Genomic DNA, 11,274 nt, shown 5'->3' on the forward strand with positions numbered 1-11,274 from the left:
ACACACACACACACACACACACACACACACACACACATACACACACACACACACACGGAGACTAATTTCATCAAGACACACACACACACACACACACACACACACAGACTATTTTCATCCAGACGTAGGAAAAGAACAACTATAAATAATGAAAAATAACGTTAAAAGCTTAATATTATGAAGGATATGCCTGTTCGGAATGAGTCTACCTTTTGCTTTGTTAAATAATTTGAAAAAAATACTATTTCTATTTTTCATTTTTAGTTTTGTCATTAATTTGTTGGGGCTTTTTTTATAAGCTCATTTTAAGCAGAGTAAGCCCGATTCCCTGTAAGGACTTCTCTGTTGACATCCACCCCTTGGCGCTCATATGACCTTATGCAGTTGCGAGCGCCATAAAACCTTTACTAAATTACTTTACTTTACTTTTTTCTTCCGCTTGTACCGGTGGGTGTCGCGGGGAGACACATGCATCTGTCTGTATGTAGCAAGGCGAATGGCACCTCTACTAAATCATCATCATCCAGTGCTTTGCCGACTGGCGTGGGCGATCATGGACCTCCACTTCACTCTGTCTTGCGTTGCAGCAATGGTGTCTGTTGTTCTTGCTGCTCCTAGCCATGTTTTCATCTTGTCCAGTATCTTTTCCCTTTGTCTGCCTCTGCCTCTCTTTCCATCAAACTTGCCTGTTGTTACAATATTCTCCAATGCTTCTTTCCGCATTGTTTGTCCGAAGAAATTTGCCTGTCGCTTTCTTTTAGTTTTATTCGTCATAAGCTGTCTTCTATAATTTGCTTCAACTAAGACTTCTTCATTTATTTTTCTAGATGTCCATGGGATACGCAGCATGCGTCTTATGAACCACAACTCTGTCGCCACAATTGTTCTTTCCAGCTGTTTATTGATTGTCCACGCTTCACACCCGTTTAATAGGATTGGCACGATGTAACTTTTCAATACTACCGGTACCTCTACTAAAACAAAACAAAACCCCCCAAACCAATCAGCTCCTTCCACTTTCAGTTCACTACTACGACTACGCAGCCGACCAGTGGGATCCGACAGTGTTCCGAATCCCGCGCATGGCTTCCGAGTACGGCATCCAGGCCTGGTGCAACAACGAGAGTCTGTCCGGCGTGTTTGCTCCAGGCGACTTCGCCATGGACGCTCCAATGGTCAGTCACAGGCAGCACCATGGCCACGGTGAGGAGAGACTGCGTATTATATTATATAGGGCAGAAGATATTCGGAGACGTTGGTGGTTGGCGGGTGCTCTGGTGTGGTTTGTTCCTTCTTTCCTATCCTATCAAACTTATATCTATTGTCTTTTTCTCCCCTCCTCATTCTTTTTTGTGTTTGTTACTCTCTTGTAACACCTCTAATCTTTGGCACATATTTTTAAAATATGACCTTAAAGTGTTGCAAGAGGGGTAAAACTCTTACTAAAATAAACAGGAGACGTCTCCGCCGAAGACCCAGGAACTATTCGGAGACACACCCCCGCACACAGATGAACTGCTTTAGAGGGTCGAACTGCGTATTGTTTGCTGCAGATCACATATATAGGCACTAAAATTGTCGCAAATCAATTATGATCAAGAAAATTTCAGACCTAACTGCAAAATATCAAGTTATGAGTTAAAGCAGAGGCACAAAGGATTTTGATTGGTCTGTCTCTGTTGGAGACGTCTCTGGATAGATACAGTGGGCCTACCTTTAGAATTACAAAATTCTATCGGACATTTTGGCTCGTTTTGAGTTATTACTACACCATGAGGTCGTAAAATATTTATTTTCTATCTGCTTCTTCAAAATCGAAAGATTATTCGGAGTTGTAATTAAGATATTAAAAGAATTGCATTTGAAAAAGCTTGACATGTTACTAAAATATTTTGACGTCAAATTTCTCAAAACTAGCTATACCTCTCTCTCTCTCTCTCTCTCTCTCTCTCTCTCTCTCTCTTGCCATTTTTTAACTCTCAGAGGAGCATAGGCCATCAACAACATTTCTCCAGCAAAGCCTGTTCTGTGCATCCTTTTTTAGCTGTTTCCATGATGTCCCTACTAGATACCAACTTGGCAGATAGACCTTTACAATTCTGAGGTTGCGCAGTCAAAGATCTTGTCGGTTATTTCGTGTTTGAGCGCTAGATCAGCAGCTCGTTGCAGTGTATGCTTCCTGTTGAAGCCGAGAATGTTGCTGAATATTCTAGAAGGGTCTGCTAAGGTAATAATGCTAGAGCCTTCTCATGCATATTATGCTCATGTCACTGTCTTCACTGTTGTTGCTGAAAAAAAAGAAGTTTATTTTTAGTTTATCTTCATTTTACGTCAGGCTCAAGGGAAAGAAACGAATTTTAATATTGATTATCTCAAATCTCACACCAATTAATAAGGACAAAGGGAGCTTTTTATGGTTGGATTCCAACAATTTCCATTTTTACTTATTAAAAAAAAAATCAATACACCTTCATTGTCAAATTCGGGAAAAATTGTAAATTATATCAACTGTTATATTCCCAAAAAGCTTAATTTTTTAATTTTTTTTAGATGGAGCAGTGTTTATTTACCGAATCATGTAAGCCCACAGAACAGCCATTTTCCGTGGGTGGTTGGCGGGTGCTTTGGTGTGGTTTGCTTCTTCTTTCCTATCAAAAATCTATCGTCCCTATCTCCCCTTCTTCTTTTTTATGTTTGTTACTCTCTTTTAACGCCTCTAATCTTCTGACGCTCATATGACCTTATGCAGTTGCGAGCGCCGAAAAAAACTCTACTGAAACTAAACTAAACTAAAACATCTATCGTCCTTATCTCTCTTCTTTAAATCTTTCCAAAAAAATTGTTGTTGTATGTCTTTTTCTTGTAACACCTCTAATCGTTGGCACTTATATATGACCTAATTGCAATGCAAGTGCCGTAAAACGCTTAGGCAGGCCTCCTAAAGCTAAAAGATTAAATCTGTTGACCTTCTAGGGTAATGTTTCTCCCTTCCCCCTACTCTAGGCAACATTGAGATGGCAGCTGAAGTAGGGATGCACATGGACATGTCCAGCTCCAAAGACCCTGCCGTCAAATTTGCCGACTTCACCTATCTCACGCAGGTAATTTAGGTATTGTGTAAAAATACCACACAGGTAATCTTAGTGTCGTGTCGAATTTGCCGACTTCACCTATCTCACTCAGGTAGTCTAGGTTTTGTGTCACATTTGCCCCGACTTCACCTATCTCACGCAGGTATTCTGAGCATTGTGTAAAAATTTCACACAGGTTATCTTAGTGTTGTGTCAAATTTGCCGACTTCACCTATCTCAGACAGGTAATCTAGGTATTGTGTCACATTTGCCAACTTCACCTATCTCACGCAGGTATTCTGAGCATTGCGTAAAAATATCACACAGGTAATCTTGGTGTCGTGTCAAATGTGCCGACTTCACCTTTCTCACACAGGTAATCTAGGTATTGTCGTGTCAAATGTGCCGACTTCACCTATCTCACGCAGGTATTCTGAGCATTGCGTAAAAATATCACACAGGTAATCTTAGTGTCGTGTCAAATGTGCCGACTTCACCTATCTCACGCAGGTATTCTGAGCATTGCGTAAAAATATCACACAGGTAATCTTAGTGTCGTGTCAAATGTGCCGACTTCATCTATCTCACGCAGGTATTCTGAGCATTGCGTAAAAATTTCACACAGGTAATCTTAGTGTTGTGTCAAATTTGCCGACTTCACCTATCTCACACAGGAAATCTAGGTATTGTCGTGTCAAATTTACTGACTTCAACTATCTCACACATATAATTTAGGTATTGTCGTGTCAAATTTGCTGACTTCACCTATCTCACACAGGTAATCTAGGTATTGTTGTGTCAAATTTGCTGACTTCACCTATCTCACACAGGTCATCTAAGTATTGCATCAAATTTGCTGACTCCCTCTATCACCTATCTCACACAGGTATTTTTTTTTTGGTAAGTGTTTTACTGCGAGCGCAACTGCATAAGGTCACATGAGTGCGCGCGACACCTTGAATAATTTTTGCTAAGAATTAATTTATTTTGAATTTTGCCCGGGTGGCGTCCGAACTTGCACATGAGACCTCGGAGATTTTTCACCCTTATCTGAGAAGGCTAGGTGTTAGATCTTACCTACCATACGATCAGGGGTGTGGCTGAAAGCCAGCAGTAAGAAGGAGCCAAGGAGTAGCAGAAGAAAGGCTGCAGAAAGGATCAGGAGCCCTGATCGAGGGGGCAAAGGAGGTGGGAGAGGGAAGGGCTGGGGGCAGAAAGTGAAGACGAAAGCAAACGACAAAACATTGATAGAGAGCAAGAAAGGAGATGAAGCAGGTTATACTCCAGTTATTGCGTCACCATTGCTGACTTCACCTATCTCACACAGGTAATTTAGGTCAGCTGCCCTCCCGTATTTCATTCCATACATTTCATTATATATATAATAAAAGTGAATTATTGAAATTATTTGAAAATCCATATATATGCCCAAAAGTTGACGAGCAACTGATTCCACTGCGTCACAACACATAATAATATAATTATGTATTTATGTATATATGCTTTTATAGTATGTATTTATGTTTGTATGTATTCATAATTATATATTATATTTATGTATATATATAATATACATTTAAATTTGCCATTGTAACCCAAATTTCCTCACATGGATCAATAAATTGTGATTTATATATATTTGTGATGAATTAATTAACTTTACCCTATCCGTACGCCCTGGGGTCATTTTGTACCCACGGGGTTGTATTCTTCATATTTTAGAATACTTCTAGTGTGAGTTTCTCTTTGAAACTTTCAGTATTTCTCAAAAAATCATTTTGACAGACTGCTTTGCAAAGCGTACGGACCGGATTAACAAGTAAGTTTCCTCTTTGGAAAGTGGTGGCAGAGAGTTCACCACGTCGTAATTATAATATCACGTCGTAATAATAATACCACGTCGTTATAATATTGCAATCTCACGCCCCCTCAGATCAACCAGGCCATGTCCATGCGCACACAGACGGAGCACTACCGGCGCTTCCAGTCGCGTCTGCTCTACGACGGCCGCGGACTCACCATGGGCGCCCTCTACTGGCAGCTGAACGACATCTGGCAGGCGCCCACGTGGGCCTCCATTGGTGGGTAGTTCCTGCTTTCTTCTGGGTCAGCTTATGGTTGGGTGAAAGATGAGATAAGAGAAGATAAGAAAAGGTAAGATAAGATGAGAAAAAATAGGATAAGATAAGTGTAATGGTCTGGATGGTCAATATCCATGTGTGGATACTTTAATCTCTTCTATGTCAACTTATGGTTAAATGAAAGATAGGAAAAGATAAGATAAGATAAGATAACATAATTGTAAAGCTGTGGATGGTCGATATTAAACAGGATGGACCATATAATACAAAACACAGAACAAACAACGCGCCACGTTGATTAGCCGCCGCACGCGCAGTGCAGTTCCCTTTAAAATGAAGAGCTCTCCTCAAGCATGAACTGTAGAGTAGTTTCCCTTGTGGGGCACACAACAAAGTTACACCAAGACTTTATGGTCCAAAATAGAACACTGTCACAATAACATAAGATAAGATAATACTTTATTATCCCAGAAGGAATTTTTTCTTGGCTGTACAGGACCGTATAAAACATGCAGGCATACATACAAATTTGAATTACATATTACTCTCATTAAAATTTAGTATGAAAAGAAAAGTAAAGCTGACAAAATGTTCATATCAAAGACCAAAGACTTCTTGACCCCCCTCCTCCCCCCCCCTCGTAACTTATCATGATCATTATCACAATCTCATTACATTCTCATTTTCATCATCCCTATCCCACAGACTACGAGGGACGCTGGAAAATGTTACATTACTACGCCCGGCACTTCTTCCAACCCACGCTGGTGTCTCCCTACCTGCGCACCACAGCGAGCCTGGATGTCTACATGGTCGTGGATCAAATCCCCACTGTGGAACGACGGGACGAAAATAAAGGTGCTGATTGGTCGCTTTTTAATTAACTCTATCCGTATACCCTGGGGTCATTTGGAACCAACGTCTGTGTTTTTCCCTTTGGCTGTTCTGTGCCTATCTTTTTTTGCATTTAAAGAGAACAAGATAAGCGATGTGACAGATTCAGACAAATCTCTATTGCAATTTAGCCTATCCGTACGCCCTGGGGTCATTTTGTACCCCTGGGGTTGTATTCTTCTCATTTTAGAAATCTTCTAGTACGTAGATCTCTTTGAAACTTTTAGTATTTCTTTAAAACATCATTTTGACAGACTGCTATGCAAAGCGTACGGATCAGATTTACGAGTGAATTTTCTCTTTGGAAAGTGGTGGCACAGAGTTCCCCACGTCGTATGGATACGATGTTAAAACACGACGTATGGATAGGGTTCAGCGAGGCTAACTCAGATTTGGGGGGGGGGGGGGTCCAGAAAAAATGACCTACATCAAAAGTGGGCTTTGCCCTACCTATAGGAGAAGTTTGGTGTCATTGGTGTGTATATTTGTTTGGTTATAGTAGAGAAAACTCTCTTTGTCTTTTAAAGAAACTGTAGAAAGGGCAAAAACTTTACCTTCGATTTTCTCAAAATACTTTCTGGGCCTTCGACATATTGTGGTAGGGTGGCCAGTTCCTTTCCACGACGCCTTTACTTCCTCAACTTGAAGTCAGGACGTACCCATTACTGCTGGGTGGGCTGGAGGGGGCGAAAAAAATCCGTGTCAGAACCGAGGCTTGAACCTGGACTTTCCGTTTTGGAGACGAGAGAGCGCACTAACCGCTCCGCCTCCGGACCTTCAATAGTGTTGATAGGGGCGTTAAACCAATGCCATTACCCTGTCCTCGCGGTTTTATACAAAACTAATTCTGAAATAATGCAAACAGAGCCCAAAAAATGTGAAATTATGCGATTCCGTTAATTTTTATCTAAGAATGATAAAGGAAAATATTCAAAAATTATGCCCCCCAAAAATTGATCAAATTTAGCTAAATTATGCGATGTGCATAAAACCACGGGTCATATTACCATTTCTCTCTCAAGGTGAGCTGAGGTTTGAACCCATGACGGACGTGGAGGACCTCCGGAGGAGCAGTATACCCCCACAAGACGTCGCCAGCACCCAGGCAGCTGTGGACAGAGCAACGACCGGTCGTCTGACCCTCACCATGTACACCTACGCCAGTTTCTCTCCCCTCAAGTCCTGGACTGTTGACTACTCCGTACGTGTCTTTACTCCGTCTCACGTCTTGTCTTCTGATGTAATTTGAGAAAAAGGGTTGCGGTGTTATGAATATAATAATATATATATATATATATATATATGTATATATATTCTATTAATAAATATTTTTTGTTAACGTTTTACGGCGCTCGCAACTGCAAAAGGTCATATGAGCAGGCAGGACACTTTAAACATTTTCAGTTGGTAGACAATTTTGAATTTAGCACATGTGGTGGCCGAAGCCTACTCTTGTCGATTTTAGACCACCAAGGGATTTTTAAAGTGCGCAACTTGCACACGGGACCTCTGAGATTTTTCGACCTTGTCCGAGAAGGCTAGGTGTAGATGTTTCCTACAATATGATCAGGGGTGTGGCTGAAAGACTGCCGTAAGAAGGAGCCAAGGAGTAGCAGTAGAAAGAGTTGCGGGAGCCCAGAGAAGGGGGCGAAGGAGGTGAGGGGGGTAGGGGAAGAAAATGGAGACGAAAGCAGACGACAGAATATTGCTAGAGAGCCGGAAAGGAAGTGAAAGGAGACAATTTTAGAGAAGAAAATGTTTCCGTCGGTTCCCCGATTCGAACCCAGGACCTTTGAATGAGAGGCGAACGCCTTAACGTCTTGGCCACGAGAGCCCCCCCCCCCCCCCCCCCAAGAATTGTGTTGTTGTGAAGAAGACCTTCGGTTGGTTGGCGGGTGCTTTAGTGTCAGAGGTAAAAAAAATAAAACAGCAAGAAAATGGCCGCTAAAGTTTGGTGACTTCCAAAGTTGAGTGTCTTTGAAAACTGAAAAAGTACCATTTTTGTCTCTTTGATCAGTGTTTCTTGGTAACATGGTTTATAAATGGACGTAAAGGGTATTGAGCCACAAAAAAAAAATTGATAAAATTGAAAATTGCCAAACTGGAGGGAAAAATGCCGGTTTCTTCGATTTCATTATTTTGACGAACACTTTATTTCACCACGATGTCTCACACATTTAATTAATTTGACGATCGAGCGCCTGATTTCACCACAATGAATCACATTTCATTATTTTGACGAGTGCCTGATTTCACCACGATGCCCCACATTTTCTTTCCCAGATGAACACCACGGCAGAATCAGTGTACACGGCTAGCGTGAGTCAGCTGTTGAGTGAGGCTAATTGTATGTCCAGGGAGAACTGCTTCCTTCATTTCTCCACCACAGACAAAAGTAACGCCGTCACCTCCACCTCCTGGCTCTTTCTCTCCTACCCCAAGGACGCACACTTGGCCCCGGCTCATATAAAGGTGAGTGCGAGCTTTTAGTTCAGTGGCTTTTGGTTTTTTAAAGTTTTTTTTTTGGTAAGTGTTTTACGAATCTCGCAACTGTATAAGGTCATATGAGTGCCAGAAGATTAGAGGTGTTACAAGAGAGTAACAAACAATTTTTAAAAAAGAAGAAGGGGAGATAAAGACAATAGATGTTTGAAAGGAACTAAGAAGCAAACCACTCCAGAGCACCCGCCAACAACCCACAGGTCAGGTTGGCCTGTTTCTAAAGGTAAAATTTGCCAAAGTTTGGTAACTTCCCTTGCCTGAGAGTCCTTGGAAACTGACAATTTAAATTTTTTGTGTGCCTTAAATAAATGTTTTAAAGTAAAATCGACAAAAAAAAAACGTGTTTTGAAATGGATATATAGAAGATGACGAGAAAAAAAAATTGAAAAAAAAAGGGACAAAAATCAGGTTACTTTGATTTCAGTACATGTATTTTTATGAGCACCTGATTTCATCACAATTCCTGACATTTTACATTATTTACCGCAACAACAACAAATGTGAGGCAGCGTGGTGGAATCAGGCTCTCGTCAAAATAATCAAAGTGAAGGAACTTGCATTTATCCTCAGGTTTGTGAATTTTTATCAAATTTTTGTTTTTTGGCCCAACACTTTTCAGACCCATTGAAGAAGTCATTTGTATGTTGGTTTTTCTGAAAAACGTTGATTAAAGGTGCAAAAAATGTAAATTTTTAGTTACCACGGACTCTTTAGCTAAGGAAATAACTAATCTTAGGCGGCCATTTTCTCACTAATTTTACCTCTGAAAGTAGGTGACCCCCACCACTTTCTTTCGCAAATATCTCGACTTGTATTCAAGATAAATGGATATTTTTTTCATCCGTATAAAGACAATTAAACAAGCTTTAAGATGATACCAATAACTGTACATGCCCAAAAATTGACGAGAGCCTGATTCCACCACGTCGTGACAGAAATGTATCCCATCTCTCTCTACACTACAGGTGTCCGCTGTCAGGACTATCTCCCCGCGGGTTTTTGAAGTGGACTTTTCCTCTGATGCCGTGGCTCTGTTCGTCTGGCTGTCGGTCGGCGACATCCCTGGATGGTTCTCAGATAACGGCTTCCTCCTGCACACCCCGACCACGACGGTCCAGTTCTATGCAGACACTGACGTGACCGCTGCCAAACTGCAGGCGACACTCAGAGTGAAAAGTTTGTCCGATATCTAGATCTAGATCTAGATCTAATTTATGATTGGAAGATGAATTAATACTTTGCAATTATGAATCTGGTTGGGTGATACTTTTAAAGCTTTTTTTTTTGTTCGTGTGTTCGCGTGTGTGTGGGTATTATTTTTTTAAAAGAGAATTTGTTGTTGTATTTTATTTATTTATTTATTTATGTATTTATTTATTTATTTATTTATTTTTATTGCTTTTTTGTTAGGAATGCTGAGTTTGAAAACTTGGTGCTTACCAAATATACGTCAAGTAAACTACGTCAACGAGTAATTTATTCCACTACCTTGCCCCTGGGCGCGTTATGTTTCCCCACAAAAGACGCGACAGCTAGGGGACTACCCGCTGAAGTCTGAACATCGTTTCGCCGCAAATCGTATTTGAGTACAAGTTAATTTCACAAAAGATAATATTATTTTTTTTATAATAGAAGATTGACTACTTTGTGAACGCCTCTGAAGTTGGGCTAAAAAAGTCACACAAAGACAAACAGTCAGATATCAGCCTTTAATGGTTTAAATTAGAGACGGGTTTGGAATGCGCTTTCTTTCCCCCAAAATGAAATAGAAGATTATTAGGCCGCTTTTAAGCACAAGGGGACTATCCCGAAAAATTCTGTTTTGAGAAAATCGAAGGTAACGTTTTTGCTGTTTTTCAATTTCTTTAGAAGACAAGGAGAGTTTTCTCTATGAACAAACAAATACACACACCCGTGAATCCAAACCTCTCCACTTTTGCCCACTTTTGGTGCAGGTCAAGATTTTTGGAAACTCCTGAAGTCTGGGTCTGCCCGCTTGTCCTTAAAATTAAAAGCGATAATTTTGCCTTCCACACAATGGCAAATGTGTCGAAAGACGAAAAAGTTCAAGATTTTTTGGACGACATTTTTGAAGTATACAGTGGATAATTGGCAACATTTTCACAAAAGCGTTGGGAGTCTCAAGAAATCTGAGCAAGAACTACAAACGATGGTTTACATTTTCATAGTTCCTTTTGCCAACATTTCCACTCTCCGACCCCAAACATTATTCTGGTTCCAAACAAAACTCAACAACCACCCGCAACTAACAAAGTGAAAACTGAACGCAGTAAATATTGCCAACAAACAGCCCCTGTCTATCAGGCCAGCGGAACTTATGAAGAGAAAGAGATGGACCGAAACGATTGAGAGATACAATAGAGAGCAAATCAACATCGAGAAATACGTCAAGTGCATGATCGAGCTTCAAGCTTTTTCTTTTTTTTTTTTTTAGCAACTTTGGATTTTTACAACAATTCTGTACCTGAGACATCACACATTTATCTTCACTGACACGCCATTATAATTTATATAATCCCACCCTGCCCAAAGTCTTATATACGTCCACGTCCCAGTTGATGAGCAGGGGCAAACTCATAACGTACTAAATTAAATCTACATGTAGTTGTAATCGAATTCAATCTGCGACGAAACGACCATTCTTATTTTCCACGGGTACACGCTGTAACTTAATTGCGGTGAAACATCAACCTCCCAACCCCCCC

General features: G+C 40.6%; 1 protein-coding gene across 1 annotated transcript in view; it reads left to right on the top strand.

The window, feature by feature from the left end:
* Positions 1-9,741, top strand: part of LOC101863684 (beta-mannosidase) — a gene marked incomplete at its 5' end in the record, with an annotated part of 28,827 nt that extends 19,086 nt beyond the window's left edge. The window contains 7 exon segments of the mRNA XM_013085268.2: positions 1,024-1,203; positions 3,004-3,101; positions 5,005-5,152; positions 5,858-6,010; positions 7,069-7,247; positions 8,330-8,518; positions 9,514-9,741. Of these exon segments, the coding sequence (XP_012940722.1) occupies positions 1,024-1,203; positions 3,004-3,101; positions 5,005-5,152; positions 5,858-6,010; positions 7,069-7,247; positions 8,330-8,518; positions 9,514-9,741 (1,175 nt within the window).
* Between the last annotated feature and the right edge of the window lie 1,533 nt (positions 9,742-11,274).

This window comes from Aplysia californica, unplaced genomic scaffold (genome assembly GCF_000002075.1).
Source record: "Aplysia californica isolate F4 #8 unplaced genomic scaffold, AplCal3.0 scaffold00360, whole genome shotgun sequence".
NCBI classification, from domain to species: domain Eukaryota; kingdom Metazoa; phylum Mollusca; class Gastropoda; order Aplysiida; family Aplysiidae; genus Aplysia; species Aplysia californica.